At 37.1% G+C, this 23,928-nt stretch overlaps 2 protein-coding genes across 11 annotated transcripts in view; one reads left to right on the top strand and one right to left on the bottom strand.

Annotated features, from left to right (window-relative positions):
* PLEKHA3 (pleckstrin homology domain containing A3) overlaps positions 1-23,928 on the top strand; it is a 138,381-nt gene that overhangs the window by 11,582 nt on the left and 102,871 nt on the right. For 9 of the 10 annotated variants that reach the window (XR_010944367.1, XR_010944366.1, XR_010944364.1 and 6 more), the window contains exons 5-7: positions 1,391-1,555; positions 4,674-4,717; positions 6,367-6,482. Coding sequence is in view for 1 of the 10 variants with exons in the window: in XM_067741409.1 (XP_067597510.1) it covers positions 1,391-1,555; positions 4,674-4,717; positions 6,367-6,482; positions 10,842-10,969 (453 nt within the window). In the remaining 9 variants the exon portion in view is untranslated. Of the gene's footprint in view, positions 1-1,390; positions 1,556-4,673; positions 4,718-6,366; positions 6,483-10,841; positions 12,901-23,928 lie in introns of those variants that run through there. The other variant, XM_067741409.1, reaches the window with a different exon arrangement.
* LOC137226467 (small ribosomal subunit protein eS27-like) lies at positions 8,970-9,449 on the bottom strand. The gene has a single exon (XM_067741410.1). The coding sequence runs from the start codon at positions 9,395-9,397 to the stop codon at positions 9,143-9,145; it is 255 nt and encodes an 84-aa protein (XP_067597511.1). The 5' UTR covers positions 9,398-9,449; the 3' UTR covers positions 8,970-9,142.

Below are 23,928 nucleotides of genomic sequence, written 5' to 3'. Positions count from 1 at the left end.
AGACTATCTGGAAGTTTGTAGTATCTTTTAGACTATGTCTGTATAACCAGAGTAAAGCAGCAAGCAGCACATTTGTCCAAGGAATCAAGGCCTGTCTTTGCAGCCAATTGATTATTTGATGGTTGGGGTAGGAAAGAAGCATTACCAGCTTTGTTCTCCAAACTAACTGCATGAGTTCATTGGACAGGTGCTGTTCTCTTTCTTTTGTAATTAGGTCCTAGCTTAACTACTGAGGGTTAATAATTTAACTTTATAAACTAACTTAAAAAAAGAATCATTCTCAGAGCAGTGATGTAGGAATCAAAATTCAGATTTGCAGAACCTGGCTATGAAATAGGCTCATTCTTTCTGGTGAAGTAGGACCAGTGAGCCTTACTGCTCTCCGGGTGAAAGGCCAGCCTGGTTCCCAGTCCCCTTTTGCCTCACTTGGGAGAAGTGGGACAAGAAATCTTCCTACTTTTCTGTGGCCTTCTACTAGGGAGGAATCTTAGGTGAGGTAGGTTGCCTTTAGATGCAAGTACATTAAACCCTAAGGCACTTGCTGTTTCACCACAGGCTCTCTGCAGGCAGGTGCCCTTACATCTGCTCCATTGGCTCAGGGACAGTGTTGGGGACCCAATCTTGTTCTATCCTTCCACTCTGCCATTTTTGGTGTGTTGTTTTTTTCTCCTCATGCCCTAGCCTTCAAGGTGACTACAAGTGCGCACAGAAGCAGGAGGCAGTGGGGTAGCCAGGGTGGAGAGAGACCATCTCAGTTTGCTGTCCTTTGCTTTTATCAGGGAATGAAAATCCCAGAAACCCCAGCAGACTTCTCATTATCTTTTTTAGTCTGGGTCCATGAAAACTAGGAAAAATGAGTATTTGACAAAGGGTCATGGAATAGACATGACTGGCTTAGACCAGTCTATATTCATCCCTCAGGAGCAAGGCGCTCTGCTGTCCCAAAAAGAACTTGGAGTTTTTATTCTGCCAAGGAAGAAATGGGGGAATGTGCGTGGGGTAGACATGAATTCTACCTGGCACTCAGTGACCCTCATGGTGTTCCACTGCTATGATTACCTTTGGAATTCTGATAGTTAGAAACTTACAGTCTAGGTAAGGTTTATTTAAGATAAATTTTTGTACACAGTTTTTCAATATGATACTTCGTTTAAATGCAAGAGTTATTTTTTTCTTGGAGTCTAATTTCATACATTGTTTACCTGAGAGACAGATAATTCTTATTCATGCATTGCTTTAATTTTCTAAGGTAATGCATTTTAAACAGATTTGAGCATAACCTAGTAAGGTATCCATTGAAGGTAATGTTTCATTACTTGATGGTAAGGTGGTGCATGAATCCACATAACTGTGTGTGAATCTGTTCAACTTTTTGCATGTAATTTTTCAGAACATGAATGAAGCCTCTTCTCTACTTAGTGCCACGTGTAATACATTCATCACAACGCTTGAGGAATGTGTGAAGATAGCGAATGCCAAGTTTAAACCTGAGATGTTTCAGCTGTGCCATCCGGATCCCTTAGTTTCTCCTGTGTCACCTTCTCCTGTTCAAATGGTTGGAATTTCTGGTTTTTCTTCCAGTGATACTGCATGTGGTTTTGTTTTTGTGTTTATTTTTAAGGCTGGAAACTGGCAGTAGGAGGGAAATAGTCAACAGGTTGAATTTTTTTTTTTTTACTGTACTCAGATTCTGTATGGGAGCCTCTCAGCTGATGGGCTCAACATGAGCCAAGGTCCTGATCCCCTCCCCTTGGAAGGGCTATGCCATTTACCCCAGTGTGTCAGGAAAATATTATAGTGCTCTGTGGGTGCTGTGACATGAAAAGGTTGGGTAACACTCTTCTATTTGGTAAAAACACCACTAAGGGGTGAAGATTTACTCACAAGGGGATAAAATTAAGTAAATCTTTAGAGGAGCTGTAAGGGATTCGAAACAACATGTTACAGGGGAAACAGTATTTTATAGTCAGCATTTGGATTTGAACCTTCCAAGTAGGCAAGTTACTTAATCTCTCTGGACTTCATTTTTTTCATCTGTAAATTACAGTGTTTTTTACATCAGAGGTAGATGTAACCTGTTTAATGTTAGGTCCTTAACATTAGGTTCTTATCTTCTGATTACTGTGAACAGGGAGTACTCTTTTTGCCAAGGGTGATGGATTCATTGTCCTTTTCAAGGTAATAAACTTGCCCTAGCATGCTTTGGGAAACTTGGAGGTGAGATGAGGTTTGATGAAACCTTACATGTTTTTCATCAAACTGTTTTTGTGAACTCTTTTGTGGAATGAAGAATGCCACCTGGCTCTTATTTTAGCAATTACCAGCAGACCTATTTGTTGGCAGAAATAATAGGGTACAACTTATTCTGAGGTTCTCTTAACCACCACAGCAAATTTGGTCATATGAGAATTAGTAAAGATTATTACCTAAATTTATTTAGATCATTATTTTCCTAAAGTGTTAAAAAATTTTTTTTTATTTGGTTGCTGTGCAACTGAGTATTAGTTGCGGCTCACCGGCTCCTTAGTTGCAGCACATGGGCTCCTTAGTTGAGGCAGGCAAGCTCCTTAGTTGCAGCATGCAAACTCTTAGTTGCAACATGCATGTGGGATCTAGTTCCCTGACCAGGGATTGAACCTGGGCCCCCTGCGTTGCGAGCGTGGAGTCTTAACCACCGCGCCACTAGGGAAGTCTCTAGATCATTGATTTCTAAATAATTTATGATGGACCAAGAGCATCCTCTGAGATAGGTATACCATGAAAATGAGTTTGATGGCCAGATTAGTTTGGGAAGTTCTAGGTTAACTTAAACAAATTGGGTTTTGCTGATGTAGGACTTCTTAGAACCTCTTTTATGCTAAAGTGTATTATGAATCTCTGAGGAGAGGTGGTGTGTAGTGTTTCTGAAATTTATTTGATGATTGAACCCTTTTGTTTATTTTTTAATAACTCAGAGGACTGTGTTGTTTAGTAGAACACAGTTTGACAATGTTGCTTTTTCGAACAATTTTAGGTTTATTGTGGACTGCTAAATAACATGTATAGTTGAACAAAAAATCCTGATCTTTTGAGATGAATGTATAGTGCTATGTTCCTGAGCTTGATGTACAAGGAGTACACTGTATTTTTTTTAAGGTGGACTTTATAGAATCAAATATAATGAAAACACCTCAAACCTGCCTAATTTCTTCATTGAACTTCTGAGGAGAATGCCTTCTGTTATAAATATTCTATAGTCCAGAGAGGTCATATGTGTATTTTATGTATAAGAAGCTATAATAACTGTCTCTTTTAAACTAAAACTTTTTATCAGTAGAAACATTACAAGAAATCCAATAAGTTAATCTAGGAAATACTGGTTAGAGCCCACTTAGTTTTCCTCACTGTGCCGTTTTACTTCATACATAAGGCAAAAATTGTGGCTTACGGTAAATAGTTCTGGAGACACATAGCATGGAAAGTAAGGTCAGACAGTCTTCAAGAGGAAATCTTTTTCTTTCTTTTTCTTTAACGACATGAGTAAATGAAAAATGAAGCTGAAAAATTTGAGAATTCCAAAATTAACTTGATCTTTATAACTACTTTATATGGTTATCTCATCGTGTCCCTCTTTAAATTAACTTGCACTCAGTTATATTTCAAATCATCATAGAAGTTTAAACAATTGTCATTTTGATCCACAGATAATTGTAGTGGGGGTGTTGCTGCGTGAGTAATCCTAAAGGAAGTGATTTCTGTTAAAGGAGATGTTAATGTCCAGTTGCATCTTTATTTTAATCATATTAGATATCCTTGGACTACAAATTGGATGGGTCATAATTGTTCTCATTTCAACTGGGATTTCTCAGAGCAACTGTAGAAGGCATTTACGTAACATAACTGTTAGACTTGGACTCACTTGTAAGACTCTTAAGCCCTGGTATATAAAGCAACCATCCTTAGCCTTTGATATAAACGTTGCTTTTTTTGCTACTTTGCTAAGCATTGAAATCTACTTGGCTACCTCTGTTTTTTTGGTGGAGTAGTTAGATCTAAATTATGTTTCGTATTTGTCATATTTATTAATACTATGCTGACTCAGATTTTATTTATTTATTTATATTTTAAGTGTATGTTTTTAGAAACCTATTTGAGGCTTAGGGTTCCTCTTTTGAGTTTTTAAAAGACTTGAATAATTAATGCTGTTTTCCATGAAAACCACACTTTAGAACATCTGTGTAATAGCTACCTGAATAATGAATGGTAAGGAGAAGCTCTGCCCTTTAAAAAAAAGAGAGAGACATTTATTAGATTATTTTCTTTTCTGGCTTGCTGGATACTCCTTTTCATCACAAATAGTGTGATTTTTTTGGGGACTTGTTAAGTATACTGTTTTTTTATATCTTTATACAAACACATGTATTATATATATATTATAAAATTCAGTTTTTAATATTGAGAAAACAATCCAGCATGTTTTTGTATGTGTTGAGAAAGATTTCAGTTAATAATTATTGGGGAGAAAGCTTGATATTGTGCTAATAATGTTACTTGGGTCTGTAAAAAATAAATTTTTTGGCCAGCCATCTTTTTGTTTGAGTAAATTTATGTTAATTATGATAATAATAATATATTAGAGCTGTCTTATTCTACTTGATATATGAATTATGCTTATTTTCTTTTTAAATTTCTAGATGAAGCGTTCTGTCAGCCACCCTGGTTCTTGCAGTTCAGAGAGGTAAAATAACCTTTTCTTCTGACCAAGTTCTCTCAGAATTATACCTACTTAGGGAACTTCTTTGGGTCTTTAACATAAAGTGGAATGTAAACTCTGTATGGGCAAAGTCTGGTTCTGATTTGCTCAGCATTATTTCTCTTAGTGCTTAGTATAGGGTCTGGTCCCAGTAGGTAGTAGGTAAAGAAAAAAAATGAGTGAATAAATTAGTCAGCAAGGTAAGCACCTTGACAGCTATCATACTTTTTTTAGATGTAAATTATATCCAGCGATGGTTAATAGAAATCCATTTTTGATGTATTAAGGCTCCAAGCTTAGGCTTATTTTACTACAGTTTTTTATAGCATCATATATTCATGCTGAGCTGTTGTTATAATAGGAGCTAAGGTGTTACTGAAAAGAGAGAAAAACTATTGATATTTTAAAGTATGTATTCATATCAACACATTTAAAAAATTTACGTTCTAGATCTTGCCAATATCCCAGGCTATTCATCTTGGTAGGTAACATTCTTTTAAGTTGCTATGGTTGTCTTATTATGGTTGTCTTTGGAAAATGCTGAAATTATAGTGACATTAGCATTTATTTCTCTACATTAATATAGGGGTAGGGGAAAAAAAAGGTTATTGTAGGATTATGTGAAATCACATGTGTGAAACTTTAGAAAATTGTAAAGCACTATAGAATTCATCTTTCATTCAGTAAACATCTATTGAGTGCCTACCAAAAGAAAAAAAAGTGCTAACTGAACCCCCTTATTATTTTGTCACTTTATTTTTCCCTCTGATGGTTATGTAATTGATTGAACTGTCACGGGCTGAGAGGAGTCCAGTGATGTGTGTATCTAATCCTATCAGGGAATGAAGAGTTTCATCAACTGAATTTTCCAGAAAAATAAAAGCTTGATTCCTTTAACAAACTTTTATCTTTATGACAGAATTTTTTTGACCTGTATTTTATCCTTTCTACCTTATTAAATAAGATATAATAAGAATTTTAAAACTTTTTTCTTTTTTTTGATGAATCAAAGTTGTCATTAAGAACAGTAATGTTGGGCTGTCATCCAGTGGTAGTTGAGGTGCTGTTGAGTGGTGGTGATTTGCTTCTGTGTTGAATTTTTTAGGTTGATTTTTCTAGTTCTCTGGTTTTCCAGACTGATTTTTTAAAACTAGTTTTCCTAGCCTCCATTTGCCGTCTTTATCCGCTCTTGCTGCTCTCAGTGAGTTGGCTCCTAGCATGCTCCCACGCTGCTTGCCCGTCCCCTCCGCTCTGCTGTTTTATATTGGCTGTGGATGACGCTAGATGCATGCACTTATGAAGTCCATAACTTCTAGTTTTTAAACACTTGTTAACCATCTGATACGTTTACTCTCTAGCTGGACCTTCCTCTATAAAAGAAATCACTTCTTCATTGTACCTCTTTTCCTTTTAATTTGGCTCAGAGGCTGTATTCCCCAGCTTACCAACTAGATTCTAAATGATTTGACTTGTTTGTGGCCTGACCTCTGAAGGAGTAGAATGTTGCTAAAATAGAACTTTGGGTATTAAAATAGTTCTTCTTTCATTTAAAGAGAAGTCATTGAAAACTGCAGTTGAGGGTGTTTTCATTTGTTGAAGTCCTTAAAATTTAATGCTTTTTATTTAACTTGCAGGAGTAGCCACTCTATAAAAGAAACAGTGTCTACACTTCACCGACTCTCCCAGAGGCGCCGAAGAACCTACTCAGATACAGACTCTTGTAATGATGCTCCTCTCGAAGACCCAGATAGTAAGTTAGAAGGGCTGTGTCTCTCCCTTTGGCCTATTCAGCAAAATTGGTGTGGGGCTCCGTAATTGTTGAAATGAAGGGTACTGACAGTGACCACTGTACTTGCCCGTGAATTCAGAGCTAAGCAACTAGCACACAATCAACAGAAGCTCATATATCCTCTTACAGTCACCTTTGTTATTAGGAAGTACTAAGTATCTCTTTGTAAGTACCATATCTTAGATTTATGTATGTAATATCAAAATCTTTTACTCCCACTGCATTTTAGTAATCTCTTAGTAATTTATATTCCCATTATGTTTGCATTTAAAAAACATGTTAGAAGAAAGCATAAATTGTAGGTAGGATTCTAGGGGAAAATAAAGGCAAGTTCTAAGTTCAAAGAAAAAAAATCAGCATTGTTACTTAAAGAATTTGAAATGGCCAAGGTCAATAATTTTTTCTGGTGGTGGTGATGAATTATAATAACATTTATTCCTGTACCTTTTCTTCCTTATTATTAAAGAGTCAGCATACTGTGATTGAATCCTTTAGGAAAGGTTTTGTGATTTATGTTAAAATTTAATTATTTTTCTCTTCAGAGAAAAAGCTTTGAAAGTCAGTCAGAATATCTACTTCGACAGTAGTGACCATGATTTTCAGTGAATGCAAATATGGTATTATTATTACAACTCCATTAATAGACTTTTGCTTTTCAGAGTCTTTACTATTGCCCGTGAAACATGTGGGATAGAAATTACATACAGTTCTCAATTAAGCAACAGATTGTGTTCCAAGAGTTTATTTGTAAGTCAGCTGTTTGGAACAAGATTTTATTTCCCTTATGGAAATGATATGGTGAATGGTGGTTAACTTCTTTAGATGGCCTAGAAGAGCCCGGCTGATTTATAGTGTGGCTGAAATGGGACTAAACAATGGTGTTGGATTTCTAGTATTTGAATATGTTGAAAACATTGTATAAAATAGAGTTGCTTTACTTAACCAGAAGGTTAAACAGGTTTAATTAGAGGAGAAATGTAAAGTTCGTGAAAATGGTTGAGATTCTAAAGGGGACTGCTGATCATTTTCAGATGTTTAGAAGTTGATGGCATTTTTTTTTTTTTTTTTTTTTCGGTACACGGGCCTCTCACTGTCGTGGCCTCTCCCGTTGCGGAGCACAGGCTCTGGACACGCAGGCTCAGCAGCCATGGCTCACGGGCCTAGCCGCTCCGCGGCATGTGGGATCTTCCCAGACTGGGGCACGAACCCGTGTCCCCTGCATCGACAGGCCCCACTGCGCCACCAGTGAAGCGCGGCATTTTTTTAAAAAATAAGTTTATTTATTTATATTTGGCTGTGTTGGGTCTTTGGTGCTGTGTGTGGGCTTTCTTTAGTTGAGGCGAGCGGGGTCTACTCTTCGTTGCGGTGCATGGGCTTCTCATTGCGGTGGCTTCTCTTGTTGTGGAGCACAGCCTCTAGGCGCCTGGGCTTCAGTAGTTGTGGCACGTGGGCCCACTAGTTGTGGCTCACGGGCTCTAGAGCGCAGGCTCAGTAGGTGTGGTGCACAGGCTTAGTTGCTCCGCGGCATGTGGGATCTTCCCGGACCAGGACTCAAACCCGTGTCCCCTGCATTGGCAGGAGGATTCTTAACCACCGTGCCACCAGGGAAGCCTGCATTTTTTTTTTTTAATGCCCATTTTTCTTACAGAACTAATCTATTTATTGATATAGAACACTATGCTCATTATCATTTTGAATATAAGTTGGGCAATGAGTAAAGAAATGAAAGAAGGAAAAGGATTGAGTGTCGAAAGGGGTTGGGAGAAACTTTCCTGGGCCAATTTACTAGATCTTGGAAGTGATAAGAAAAAGAGGAAAATGGTTAAAGAGCTTAAGTATGGGAAAAAATGTCACCTGGGGCAGGTAACATACATTCTGATTTACCTTGCTCTTTCTGCCTTTTATACATGACCCTTTTCATCCAGAGCTTATGAAAGAGTTCTATTCTGCCTTGTACTTTTCTTTAGATGCCATTTCTTTTTTTAAATTTTGTGGCTGCGTTGGGTCTTCGTTGCTGCACACAGGCTTTCTCTAGTTGCGGTGAGTGGGGGCTACTCTTCGTTGCAGTGCGGGGGCTTCTCATTGTGGTGGTTTCTCTTGTTGTGGAGCATGGGCTCTAGGTGTGTGGGCTCAGTAGTTGCAGCACACGGGCTCAGTAGTTGCGACACCAGGCCCTAGAGCGCGTGGGCTTCAGTAGTTGTGGTGCACAGGCTCAGTAGTTGTGGCTTGCGGGCTTAGTTGCTCTGCGGCATGTGGGATCTTCCTGGACCAGGGCTCAAACCCATGTCCCCTGCATTGGCAGGTGGATCCTTAACCACTGCGCCACCAGGGAAGTCCTGCCATTTCTTTTTTTTAAGGGCGTCATTTTCATTGGTTATAGCTAAATTAATTCTTTCAAAGCCAGCCATTTTCCTTAGCTCTCTTCTCTTTTAGGCACTCTGGTTCTGATTTTTTTGCCCATAATCAATACTTTATTGAAAAACTGACACCAAAATAGGAGAGTGCTGTTGTATACCTTACAAAATTAAACATAATTACATTATCTTGGTAGATTAACTGGAATTAATGAACTGATAAGGCTTTCTGCGATAGAACACAAATTCAGGAAGTTGTGTGGATCATTAGTGTTGCTTTCTTCTAAATGAACACCCTTCTGTGAGTCTGACCTTTCCTCCCGTCGGCTGGCACAACACGGTTGAACAACCTACACAAAGCACCACTGTCTGAGCATGGCTGTAAACCGTGGTAATCTTGTAGCAGCCTGGACATTTTACATCCATAAAATAAGAATTTGCACTTTGAACCAGCCGTTCCTTTCTGTGTTTTTTCTTTTCCTCTTCCAAGGAAGGATGCAGTAAATCTCTAGCCAAAGGCATGTTGATCCTTTTGCAAGCCCAGCCCGTGCAGATCTCTAAGGCGACACCCCTAGCGAGCCTGGTTCTGAATTTTTTTTTTTTTTTTTTTTGCCGTATGCGGGCCTCTCACTGTTGTGGCCTCTCCCGTTACGGTCCGGACCCGCAGGCTCAGCGGCCGTAGCTCATGGACCCAGCCGCTCCGCGGCATGTGGGATCTTCCCAGATTGGGGCATGAACCCGTGTCCCCTGCATCGACAGGCGGACTCTCAACCACTGCGCCACCAGGGAAGCCCTGGTTCTGAATTTTTGAAAACTGTTTTTATAAGATCTAAGTGTAAATATTCCACTTAACACCCCCTAATTTAGCTGTTAAGGAGGGTAACAAAATTAGTTACACACACCCACACCCATACATGCATTAATGTTTATATATACTGGTGTTAATATTTTTATACATACATATATCTCACTTCTCTAGAACTTTTTAAAATTGGCAAGTGTAGGGTAGGTCAGAGTTTTATCCTTAGATTCCTTCTGTTTATCCTAAAGTTTAGTGTCCCAGTTAGTTGACAAAGCAGAGACTGAATTAGTGCTCTTTCTTAGAAAGTATGTTTTGCAAATTAGCAATCTTAGTTGAAAGTCTTTATTGCAGCATATTCTTTTTCTTGAGATATGCAGCTGCTTCTACTTTTATTAACTAGATTTTTTAAAATTATAAAAGTGATAAATGTTCATGCTAAATTAAAAAAATATGTACATGTGAAAGTGAATAGGACCATGCCAATGTGTTTGATGTGCTCACTTGGCAGCTGCAGTGATAGTTTTGTGAGCTGCATCCCAAATGGAGATATGAGAACTTTCACTGTGACATACCTTGTCAGCTTTCCTCAGAAAATCTTGTGATGCTTTGCTGTATACCTAAAACTAACACAACATTGTAAATCAACTATACTCCAATAAAATTAAAATATTAAAAAAAAAAAAAGAAAGAAAAAGAAAGTCTTGTGATGAAAAGAGCAAGACCTGAATTAGTTCCAGTTCTGTTACCAATTGTGTGATTCTTGGGTTAGGCCTGTAATCTTTTTTGGGACTTGGTTTCTTTGCCTAGAAAATGAGGAGGATACCAACAGCATTAAAACGATCAGGTTGGAAAAGCGATAGTTAAGAAAGACTAAATTCAATTCAGCAAATACTTATTGGCTGCTCATGTGTGCCAACCTTGGTTCTAGCAATGAACAAAACAAGTATCTCTCCTTCAGATAGTTTCATAATTTCTCAAGAACTCTGAAGTTTCTCCTTACAACTGCCAATACTAGAAAAGTTACATTTTTACTCTTAAACAAATGATCAAAAAGTTAGCAGGAAGCTACAGGAATTTCATGTCCCTGAATAGGAAATATTCTTTCATTGAGGACTGGAGTTAATATTGATAGGATGTTTAACCTTTTAATCAATTTCTTAATAGGACCTGTTCACTGTTCCAGAAATACACTTAATGGAGATTTGGCATCAGCAACCATTCCTGAAGAAAGCAGACTTATGGCCAAAAAAAAATCTGAATCGGAAGATCCTCTTCCATCCTTCTCTTCCTGAGGAAACGGAAGTGTCCAACTTCCTCTAAGTATTGCTATGCAAAAGCTGCTGTAATTAAACTATGTTATAGGGAGTAATTTTTCCCTTAGGATTTCTCTGCACTTTATAGAATATTGTAAAACAAACAAAAAACAACCCACATACCTTTGAAGTGTATTTTATCTTTATATAGTTTATTTGCAAGAGTATTTTCTTAATAACTTCACAGTATGAATGTGCATCTTTTTTTTTTTTTTTTGAACAAATGATGGTGTAACATTTTGACATCTGTAAGGACAAATGTAGATATTTTTCTAAAATACTGTGAGGGACTGACATCTTAGTCAGTGTGTATTGTAGCTTATAAACATGAAATCTTATAAACCTAAGGTTTCAGTTTGACAGAAGTGTGATATATGTAACTTGTGCCATGGACCAAATGGTCACTTTACCCCAGCTGAAAGTGAGTTACGGTCGCAGCTTGATGGTGTTTGTATTATATTCCTTTAAGCAAAAAGGAAACATTTAATATTCGAAATATTTTTACCCCAAATACCATGACATTGAGGATTTTTTAAAAACGAGATCGTGCTGTCCTTTGTATATGAAGTTGACACTACTGATTTATCAATACCAAATATTGGGTTAAAGTATTTAATTTTTACTTATTTATTTTTCTGTTGCATCAGAAAAAATGATTGCATCCTAACTTTTATGACCTACCAAATTTAAGATGTGTATACCTTGTTATTTACATTGTTCTAGAAAAGAGGTTAATATTGTAGTGACCTTGCTCACTTCCACCAGAGAAATAAATGACTTGCAATGGAAGAGGATTTTAGTGCTTTTTTCCGAAAATAGACGTAAGCTGCTGTTGTAAGGTATTAATGTTTGCAGCTCTTTAGACTATCTAGACATTTTTTATTTATGAATACTTATAAAAAAGGAATCTGTCAAGGTGACTGCCCTACATAACTTGAGAATGGCATTATTTAATTAAAGAACAAATAGCATTTTTTGGTAGTGCCTGTCCATACCTATTGTCAGTGTTTGCTTTGTAAACTGTTTTTTCAGTTCACTTTGGAGTGATGGTTTTTCCAAGGTTTTGGATGAGGAGCACTTTAAAACAAACTGGTTTGGTGTTTTTAAGTTAATCATATGTTTAATAAATATGTGGTTTTTGCATTCAAACTCATCATATAATACATTGTATTTTTTACATTTATTGATAGTTTGTCTAATCTTTATCAAGTGGTAATAATATTCTTTATTGCTTTGATTTTGTTTGTATCTTTGGACCTCATAGTAAATACACAAATTAGGCATATTTTTAGCTTTTTTGCCTGTGAGCTTAGAATAGTGCGTCCTATTCATTTTAAATTTCTGTTGTAAGTTTATGTGAGAATTTTTTTAAAAGAATTAATATTTGGTATTTCCTTATTGAAATAAGTCTGTAGTTATAGGCTTTCTTCCTTATGTTTAAAATGGACATAAACAATCTATATACATTAATATACATTTAGATTAACTCTGTGCTACTTAAAGTATTTGTGATTTTAAATAGCACACAGGTCATTAGACTATATTAAGAAGAATCTTTCTGCTCATGTTATACTTCATATGTCTAATTTGAGAAAAAAGTTTGATAATGTAAGTTTTCATGTTGAGCGAGTAATCAGATTTTTTGCTCCTTCTATTTTTTTATTTTTTATTTTTTGTAGTAAGGATGAGTGGTGATAAGACTATGAAGGTCAAGGTGGTACTAATTGTGGGAGTTTTTCTGGTAGTTTTTTTTTGAACCAGTATGTTTATAATGAAAACACTATAACAAAGCTTTTGAACTCATGGAAAATAAATCCATTTTCTATTGCTTTATCAAAAAATATGAGTTCCTGAACAGTTTTCTGTAAATACCTTAAAAAATAAAATACAGTTATTTCTGGTTCATATCATTTTTTTCTCCTTGAAACAGGTCCTTTGAAAAAGTTTGCTATATTCCTAAGTATGGCTTTTATTGTGACTGGAGCCACCTTTTCTCCCTTAGGAACCAACACATTTGTGAAATCATTTTTTTTTTTTTAGGGGATATCAATGTATCATGAATTACATGTAGGTTTTGGTCAGTGAGTTGGTAGCATGAAGCAACCTATAAAGCTTCAGGGAACCTAGCGTTTTGAGGAGCCCAGTGTATTTTCAAGTGTGCCTGACTTTTTTGAATTTTAAGAAAAAGATGAACCAAATAAGAACAATTTCATAAGAATTTTAGTTTTTCAGGACTTTCTGTAATGTATAACTATTGGTTCTTGTTTTGCTTTATCTAGGCCATGGGGTTATTGAGAAATTTAGAGACTCTTGGTATATCAGTGATCTTCTAAGCAGAGCTAGTACTTGCTTTACTTTTCACCTGGTTTGTGTTGTGTGGGAATCCAAGACTTCTATGATTAAAACAACTTTGATGAGAATTCTTTTGTAAATGGACCAAATTTGAACTTTGTTATATTACACTGAATTATTGTGTTATCTTTAATCAGGATAAGTCCAGAAATGGATGCTATTGCTTAAGCTTAAATTCCAAGGCAAGAGATAAAGTATCTTCATTTTGACTGTCGCCATGGAACTTCACCCTGAATTGTAGATTTTCCACTGTGTGTTATTATACTTAGTGTTTAGAAATTATCATAAGATCTCAGGAAATGTATCCTTGTAATATGGCAATATTTTATTACTGTTTATACTGATTCCATACACATTATAGTATCATTAATTTGGACTCTACCAATTCTTCACTTTTATTAAATGAAGTGCCTCTGGGTCTGTCGTTTGCTCCTGCCACTTGGCGCAGAGGGAATATCCTGGCCTGTAAGAAAGCCTGGTTAGGCTGCGGGAGCTCCTTTGAGGAGGTCTCTCTGTGAATAGCCCTAGTGGGGTAAGTAATTGTAGCTGGTAGATAGGGCTTCCTTCTCATGCTTTCCAGTTCCACAATCCTCCTTTCTTTGAATTCATACTGAATTTGTAAGTTTGAATTCTTTTCTTTTTTTAAAAATTAGCTTTCTTTTTACTAAAGTAATTCATGCACATAATTTAAAAGCTCAAGTAGAAGTGCAAGGCTTATAATGAAAAGGAGTAGTTCCTCCTCTTAGAGCCATGGAGACAAGTACTTTTAGCTCTTAGTGGTTTGTTCTAGTATTTACCTTCCTTGAAAATGTTTTATTACGCTTTCTTGATTTGTCAATTTTAAAAATGATTTTTTGAATTTCTTTTATGGCAGGCAGGATTACTTTGCTTATATCCTCACCTCCCCCACCCCTCCCAATGTAGATTAATCACAACTTTTTTGTTAAATCAATAGATACAAATGTTTATTGATCATTATCAATTATTTCGTATCATTGTTTCCTTTCTACTAGAATCTTATTTTTCCTTGAATTACAATAATAATTTCCTGACTTTAAAATTTGCTTAGTTTTTAATATACCTGTCACGATGAGTATCCAAAGGCTTAAATGCTAAAAAACATTAGATAATCCATCAGTTCCTTTTTTTTTTTTTTTTTTTTCTTTTCCCTTTGAGGACATTTTTTCCACAGTCCTTCATCTTCTGCCATCTGGACCATTGCTCTCCAGACCCGTGCATGGCTTGGTGGTGATTCTGGGATCCCTTTGTTTTTCAGTTTTTCAGTCTCATGTTGGATCTCCTGTTTATTGGATCTTTTTTCTTGATTTACTGTACTTTTTTTTGCCAAAGTATATCCACTATCAAAAACTTCCTGGGAAAAGGTGCATGAGAGGTAAAGATTTTGAGGCTTTACAGGTCTGAAAATGTCTCTACTCTTGATAGATTGGTAGTTTGGAGTCTCTGTTGAAAATAATTTTCTCTTAGAATGTTAAAGGCAGTGCTCCATTGTCTTATAGCCTTCATGATTCCTGTGGGACCTGTTTTTACACTCTGGAAGCTTTTAAGAGCTTCTCTTTATGCCCAACATTTCATGAGGATGTGTGGGTCTTTATTCATTCAGGTTGATGGGTACTTGACTTGGTGGAATCTTTCGATTTGCAGACTTGTCTACTTCAATTCTGGGAAACATTTTGTGTTATCTTTTTGATAATTTTCTCTCCTCCATTTTCTCCATCCTGTTTCTAGAATTCCTGTCATTTGAATGTTGGACCTCCCAGACTGATCCTCTAATTTTAAAAGAATGTTGGACGTCTAATTGATCCTCTTTTCTCTCCTAAGTTGTAGTATTGTAATTGTTCTTTTTCTGTTCCTCCAGCTCTTCTGTTGAATTTTTTTTTTAGCTGTATCTTTTAATTTCTAAGATATCTTTTTTCTCTGTTCCATTTTTATGAGGATGATTATGGGTGTTTTCCTCATGTCTTTCCTGTTTCCTGCATTGTTTCCTCTTCTGTTTGTTTTGGATTGTGTCTTCCATTGTGAAGGCTTTCTTAGAAAGTTGGAGAGGTCATCCATTCATATTAAGAATTAGGTACTAAAAAGCTAACTTCATAGTTCTTTATGTGTGGGCTGGGTTTATCAGTTATCTGCCTCAGGCAGAGAGCTGGCCTTTTGTCTTGGAGTTCTCTAAATTTCAGAGGAGGTCTTTTCTTTGGAGCTATTCAGTTTCCCTGGGAAGGATTCCTGTTCTAGCAGCAGGGTGGGAAAAAAGGGCTGAGGACTCCACAGTTTGTATGTGGTTTTTTACTTAATCTTTCTATTTTCAGCCTCCACATACCCTGCCCCACCCCACTGCAGTCGTCTTCTATGTTTGGTGACCCTCAGCTTCAGTTTCTCCAGTGGATGGAGTTTGGGGGTGGGTGGGTTGTCTGGCTGTGGAGAGTGGGGAGAGGACCTGGGGTCTAGTTGCCCATTTTATAGACATCTAGTCCTAATTTCAGCCCTATGCCTCATCCCCTTTTTCTGCAGCACCTGCTACTTCCAGGTTCTGAACTTGTTAGGTGTTTGGTTGAGTGTATTGGCTCCTCTCTTCTGGGTACATAGGCTTTAACTTCCTCTACTCTGCTAGGTTTATCACACCTCCTCCTGGATTTTATTTTTATAAACTTGTTGAAATCTCATGGCTATGTAGTCTGTTCTGACATGTTGGTCAGTCTACTATATTTAACTGGAAGTCTAGGTTTAAGTTGTAATAATGTGTATAAAATTTTAGAAAGTATTATTCTGTAATTCATTCTTTCCACTCTCTAATGATTTTCAATTAATACGGTTTTACTATATTACCTACCTCATAGGGTTGTTGTGAGGATTAGAAGAATCAATACATATGAAGCGCTTAGATGCCTGGCACATAGTATGTGTTAATAAGTATTAGCTATTATAAATACTGTTACCATTATTAGTAGTAGTACTATCACTCTTAATTCAATAACCCATTTAGACTTGAATAAAGATGTTTTCACCAAAGGAAGAGTTATTGATACATGAGAAAATCTAGTGTTTGATATTATTGTTTTTTTTAAGATTTCTTTTATGTGGACCATTGTTAAAGTCTTTATTGTATTTATTACAGTTTTGCTTCTGCTTTATGTTTTGGCTTTTTGGCCACAAGGAATGTGGGATCTTAGCTCCTCAACCAGGGATCAAACCCCTTGCATTGGAAGGCGTAGTCTTCACCACTGGAACGCCAGGGAATTCTCTAGTGTTTGATATTATTGACCCTGCATTTAACTAGACTTCACATGAAATGCTCAGGTTAAATGTTTTTAAGACACATTAAAGCCTTAAAAATCCAATCAGTAATAGGCTAAAAGTTTCAAAAGCATATAATAACATTTTGATGTGCTTTTAAGCTTTATTGGTATTGAGTTTTATTTTAATCATCTAAATATGAAGTATAAAAAACAGAATTAAGGAGGTGATGTTTATATGCCTTACAGCCAGTAGATGAGATACTCTGAATATATAGAGTATAGAAGTAGAGAAATAGTAGACTCCAGTCACTGCACCTATGACCTAGTGAATGTTTGTATACTTTTCAGAAAATGTTATGAACTTATATAAAGCAGAATGTGTGCATTTGCTCAATTATTTTAAGTATCGCCTTTGTGTCTGGATTAAGAGTGTATACGATAACACTGAATACTAATTTTTAGAGGTGAAATGTGAGTAGGTGCTCACATTACTCTTCTTATGGATAGTAAGTTGCATACTTCGGGGAAGGGGATTTTTATTTGTAAGGAGGTTTGCATTCTCTCTCACTAGAGTCCCATGGTTGTGACAAAGGGCTGTAAATATCAGTACACTAGAGATGCTATAAATTTTTCTACAAAAGAATGGCCAGTTGCTTAGTGTGAATAAACCTCTTTACAAATTACCAGGATGACTTTGGTAGGACAGATGAAACAGGTAGTCATGGGCAGGGTCAAACAGTGCCTGCTATTAGCTTGATGCTGGCATTTCCCCCTCCCTAGATGTAAATATATTATTTTTATTATGTCTCATTATTTGCTTTGATATTTCATCTCTGGAACTTTAATGTCTACGTCTTTAGAGCCCTTATGCTGCCTCTTTCCCAAATGCAGCAACTAATCTAGTATATTTTCATAGGATGGAACTTCCCCCTTCTGTCCTGTAATGTGCACCCCTTCCCCCCAAATAGTCTTTTGCTGGTCTCTTTGATAATAAAACACTTACTATGGGCCAGTTGCATTACCTCAATTTAGCTTCGTAACAAGGATGTTAAAGTACAAGAGCAACCAGGATACACAGAACCAAGATTAACTCACGTGCGATTGATTAGAATGGTAAATATTTTGTAACTATATCCTGAAACACTTAAGTGTTTAAATTACCTCTTCATTTAGTATTTTAGTTCATATGCTTCTGGTCTAACATTAGTTGCTGAATAAATAACTAACCTGGAATTTATAAAATCCAGAACTTATGGAAGGGAGGATTATGTTTTGATTAATTTTATAGATAAAACAAATGCATTAATATACAGGAATATTAAAAAATTAAGTAATTCCTTTGACATCAGTGAGGGGTAATATACTCAGAATACCAAAGATGAATAAAATACATGACGCTGTAATGAATTTCCTCCTTAGTGTCAGACTGAGAGGAGGATGCTGTTGATAGTTGTGCTGTTGAAAGTTGTCACAAAGACTGTTTTACCCACTTAAATCTCAATATAAAGTATATTACCAGATTTGGTAGCATGGGGACAGTTAAGAACAAAGGAGAGAGAATAGTGTCATGAAAGGATCCATGGCTGTCAGGAGCTATACCCACACACTTTTCTTTCCCACGCTCTTTTGGTATTAGTAGGCAGAGGTGGTCATCTTGGATGAGATGTAGTAGTTTAGGAATGAAGAATAATGAAGAGTACTTATGTGTAGTGAAAAGGAGGGGACCTAGGAAAGCATTTCAGTCCCGCTCAGTGCTATCATCTTTCTGTCTCAGCACTCTGGACTTCAGACTGAGAGAGCTGGGTTATTCCCCCGATTCCTCTTATTTTTTTTTTAAAGCTGTACCTGAATATATTCTCTTTACTAAGTAATCATTTAGACAGTGTGAATAAAGTGAAAGTTCACCTTGTCAACCCCGCTTTCCCTGGGGTAACCACTCTTCTGCTACGTGCCCTTCCAGACCTTTCCTCTACGCATTGACTTCTGTTTTATGTAAGTGTGACTTTTATTTTATGCAGTCATTCAGATACCCTCATCAAAAGCAAGGTGGTTAAGTAAACAGTGGCACATCTATGTGGTGCAGCTGGTAATAAAGGAGAAGGTGACTCTACATATCTTTATAAGTATGTCTTGTGTGTGACAGTAGGATAATTCTGACCGCTGCCATTACTGACCTGACATTCTAACCCTTTTATTTCCTTTTTAACCCTTCTATGCAAGGAACTATGAATTGATGGCTTTTTCTAGATAGCCAGAATGAGGCCATTTTCTTTTGAAGGTAATCCTGGCGTTTCTAGTGCTTTTCTTTAATTGTGTGTGTGAGTGTGTGTGCGTCCAGTTCTGTACGCATGTTTTTTTGGTTGTGGACAATGCAACTTGGAACCATTTTGTTTTGAGATATGTTTAGTTATTTATGTTTAGTTTTAGAATTGATTTTACAAGGTGAGTTACAAAGGTTAAAATAAGTTTGCTGTAGAAGCTACCATTACTTGGTCAAAATAGAGTTGTGTTTTTTGTTTGTTTGGCAGCAATTAAAAGTGGCCTAGAGATGGTAAAAGTTAAGCGTCTAGATTTCTGTCTTGGAATGTGTACATGATTAAAAACCTTCAGTTGCCAAATTTGCATGGTAAATGAGCATACAACAAATACCTTTTAAGTCTTACCATCAGAATCAGACTCTGTACTTAAATTAAATAGGAAATTTCTATACTTGCCCTTTTCCTGTGGCATTTGTGGTTACTAGGTTATACAAGTGTTTCAGCATGCCTTCAGAACTGGCATACCCAGACGATTGTTGAGAGCTCCTTGTCGTGACACCCCATCTTGGGTGAGGCCTTAGAATACAAGTCATATATACAACTCCTATTTGACTTTATTATTTTGTTTGTTTTCTTGTTTTGTGGTTGTTGGCCAGAAAGAAGTGTGAGGCAGTAAATACCTGTGGTTTAACATACCTGACCATTGGCACACTGTCTTTTTGGGTTTTTTTCCTTCTGTGCCAACTCTGCTCAGTTAGTTGTGGCTTTCCGGGATTCTAAGTTTGAGGCTAGGATCAGCAGAGAGTGACCTACCTACTTGATTAATGATGTCTGCTGTGGGCTTGGTGGGGAAGGTGTGGGAATGGTGGCAAGGATATTCTGTCATCCAGAATATAGGGCAATGATTATGGTCTGACTCTGCAGAATTTTGCTAGATTACATTTTCAAGCACTCACAATAAACCAAGTTGAACAACTCATAATTGATTCCCTGTTTTCAGTTTGCACTATCACACTAGGGTGAACTTAATCATGTGTGTATATATATATATTTTTTTTTTTTGCTGTACGCGGGCCTCTCACTGCTGTGACCTCTCCCGCTGCGGAGCACAGGCTCCGGACGCGCAGGCTCAGCGGCCATGGCGCACGGGCCCAGCCGCTCCGCAGCACGCGGGATCCTCCCGGACCGGGGCACGAACCCGCGTCCCCTGCATCGGCAGGCGGACTCTCAACCACTGCGCCACCAGGGAAGCCCATGTGTATATATTTTTAAATGGAAACAAAAATAACCCATCATCTCTGTATTCAGACAAAGTGTATATGTGTGCATGAGTAATGCACACCATTAACTTACTAGCAGTGCCTTTGTGAATTCGAAGACCTTTGCAACCTTGATGTGGTGCTCAGGGAAAAAAAACAGTGCCATACTTTAAAAAAACTTTAAAAAGTATCAGTTTAGGAAGTGAAATTCTATAGCATACCAGTGCTTTGCATGTGTCACCTTTTGCATTTAGATCACCCTTAGTCATCACTTGAGAGAAGAGTTTTAGTTCATTTGTGGTTTTGCGTAAGTAGCAAACCTCCTTAGACAAGTTGCCCTTCTTTCTCCTTGCTGTGTTTTTAAAATACAGGCCGTGACTTTTTGGGGGAGAGTGTACAGACTGCAAGTTTTCTTTCTTGCTTTTGTGAATCAGGCTACGTTGGCCGCACAGTGTCCTTAAATTTGCCTTAAGTCATGAAGCCTAGCAAAATGTACCTACCAATGACCTATCATTTTTCGTCCTCATAACAGTTTCTTTGGGGGGACATGTGACTTCCTCAGCTATAATGTTTGCATCTGTCACTGTCAGATTTGACACCTGCAGGTGTTTTTCTTTCTTTTGGGAGTAAAGGAATGGATATAATTTTTTAGATGATGTTTTTAAGTTCAAGTCTCTAGCTTGCTCTAGAGACAGTAAAAGACTCATGATGTGATTTTTTTTTTTTTTTTTGCCCTCTGTCAAAATTCTGTGTTATCTCAACCTTTTCTTTTTACGAGCTCTGAGGAAATCATGGCTGTATGTTATAAAAATCATGGTTGAATGTTATTAAAATCATGGTTGAATGTTCAAAGTAAGTTTCTAAGAGCTTTCCAATATTACCTGTAATTAGCCAAAGAGAAAGTCATATGAACTTTTCCAATTCTTTCTTTTTTTTTCTTATTCACTCTATTTTATCTTTTTCTCTATTTTTTAATGGCTCATACAAAATAGAGGTTTTTTTTTAATTGAGGTATAATTGACATATAACATTATATTAGTTGCAGGTGTACAACAGGATTTGATATTTGTAACTTTTTCTCCCATTTTGATTGGTGGTTATAGAGTCCCCCAAAATAGCTTCCTCAGTATCTCCATATTTGGTGGACTCTTTTGGAAAATGAATTACTTGGAAAGAGTGGGGAGTTATTGGAGGCATCTAGATTTAGGATAGGGTATATATTTATCCACCTCTTCAAAAAATTTTGTTCAGTCAGTATTGACTACTTACTAAGCACTATGTTGCTAGTATTCATCTTTGCTTTCTAATTCTCCAGTGTACTTAAAAACTCACTGTTTTATTTTTAATAGTTGAGATAAATTGACTATCTTAACTACAGTTGGCTTTCCTAAATGTTTACTTTTTTAGTTAGCTAGTTGAATCGTATTATTCACATTTGCACACTAACATAAATAAGCATTAGAAAATATCATGATTGTTTTAAATAGCTTTTTGTGTGCATAAATATTATTGGAAACATAAACACATAGTTTATTTTATTTTATTTTTTCCTTTTAAATGTCTATTTTTGGTTAGTTTTAACTAATACATATGCTTCTTGCAATAAGAGTTCGTGGGTATTTAAATGAACAGTTTGTAACTTTAGAAGTTAAATAAATTGGAAATATTGAAATTGATTGAAAAGCTAGTCTCTAAATAAACCTAGTAACCTAATAGCAAAAATAGCTTTAGATTGATATAACTAAGCACTCTAATTTTGAAACATTTTCAGAATAGGATTTTTATTCCCGGGGGAAAAATAAACTTCATTTAAAATATATGTATAATTATTTTGTGAGCATTCTTTTTCCTTCCAAATGCCAAAAGGTGTACTCGATATTTTTGTTATGAAAATCCTGCTTGTTTAAAGTATTGTAGCAATTTTATAAATCAATAAAACTGAGGCATGTCAACACTGTGGGGAAAAATGCTTAATAAATTTGCCATGTCACTAAGAAAAATTTTGGAAATTTAAAGAAGGGTAACCTTTGCTTTAAAAAAATATATGACTACTCGTTTGCTACACACTTAAATGTAAACTCTGTTTGGCTAAGTTAAAGTCAGTGCTGTGATGTGAGAAAAGATATTAGGAGAATAACAGTTAACCTTGAAGTGGAAACATTAAGTGGATCACCTTATTTGGCGAGATCAGGGGTTCCCTACCTTGACTACGCATTAGAAACCGCCAGGAACATTAAAGCTTCCTGATGCTAGGTTGACCCAGACCAATTATAGTGGTATTTTTAAAAGCTCCTCAGTAATTCCAATGGGTAGCCAGGGTTGAAGACCACTGAGCCAGGTGGAAACTCCCACTCCTAACTGTGGCATTTAAGAAGAGGTGTATATAAAAAGCATTGAAGTTTGGGACCATCATCTAACAGCGTGAAAGGCCAGACGTTTTTCCAGGTTGTTCTTAGCATGGTCTGAGGATCGTGAGCATCAGTGTCACTTGGGAGCTTGTTATAAATGCAGACTCCCAGGTTCCCAACCCAGATCTGCTGAACCAGAGTCTGCGTTTGAGCAAGTGCAGGTGGTCCCTATGCACTTTAAAGTTTGAGAAGCAGTGTTGGAGGTGGTATTAGGTAAATGTTGATCTTGATATACCTGGCCTTTTGCTTCTGTCTCTGGTTTTCTGTCCTAAGCAAGTAAAGACATTTTCACACAGGGTTGGAAAATGACGCTAGCAATGTGTGCTCATGTCAGCAGGTTAATAACTAAAGATGATTTTCTGCTCTAGAGCACATGTGACAGAAACTGCCATCACTATCACCATCACCATCAAATTCCTCTCTCCCTAAGATGGGGAAAGAGAAAGGAACTCAAAGAATGGTCACCAGGCTGAAGGCCATGCTCTTTCAGTCCCTTTCACAGCTGCCTTGTGTATTAAGGAAAAATGGAAAGTATGGTCCTTGTAAGGATACTTCTTCATTCATACCATTACTTTGAGGATTCTTTTTGAAAGAAAGAAATTTGAGTGAAAAAATACTCATCCTAGTCATAAACTGAAATGAATAAAACCAAACCCTCCAAGTTCTTTGAAGTAATATCTACGCAATTCCCAGCTTTCAGAAACTTCCCCTATCATGGCCGCAGTCCCCTACCTTAAACATTCTAGGGTCTCAGCTGGTTTCTCTTTGTCTCAGCACCCACCCAGAATCCAGCTGATTGTTTTGTCAGGGTGCCTCCTTCCTTGTAGGTTGGAAAGGTTCTTTTCTGTTATTTCTTTAGGGCTCATAACATTGTTTCCACAAAGCTTTTGGCTCTGCCACCTCTGTCTGTTACTATGATAACCTGGGTCAGATAAGCACCCTATTTCCTGGCTATATTGCAAATGCCAATAAAACGTTCAGTATTTCTGGCCTTAGCTTTCGGAGAAGAGGAATTGACTGTAGGGGCCTTTTTACTGGGAGGGACCTGAAGGGATTTTGTTGTCTACCCTGCCCTGGAACTATAATGACCTGGAAGGGGAACAGAGCCCTCTTCTCCTTAAACACTCTCTCTGGCCATCTCACCCTCCAGCAGGATTGATTTTTGTAGTCGTGAAGGGGTGGCAAGGCCACAGTGATAAACGGAGACCTGGCTTCTAGATCCAGCTGTGCTACTAGCTGTGTGAATTTGGGCACGTTATCCGAAGGCTCTGGATCTCAGTGTACTCCACTTTCCGCTTTCCTTCTGGAGGCCTCAGTCTCTTCCTTGTGGTGGTCCTTCTGCTTATCGGGACAGGGCATCTCGGTCTCCCTTCTGGTCTTGGCCAGATGGGCCTGCTGGTATCCCTTCTC

Source organism: Pseudorca crassidens, chromosome 6 (genome assembly GCF_039906515.1).
Source record: "Pseudorca crassidens isolate mPseCra1 chromosome 6, mPseCra1.hap1, whole genome shotgun sequence".
Lineage (NCBI taxonomy): Eukaryota > Metazoa > Chordata > Mammalia > Artiodactyla > Delphinidae > Pseudorca > Pseudorca crassidens.
Note: the sequence above shows the minus strand (reverse complement) of the source record. Positions and strands in the feature narration are given on the sequence as shown.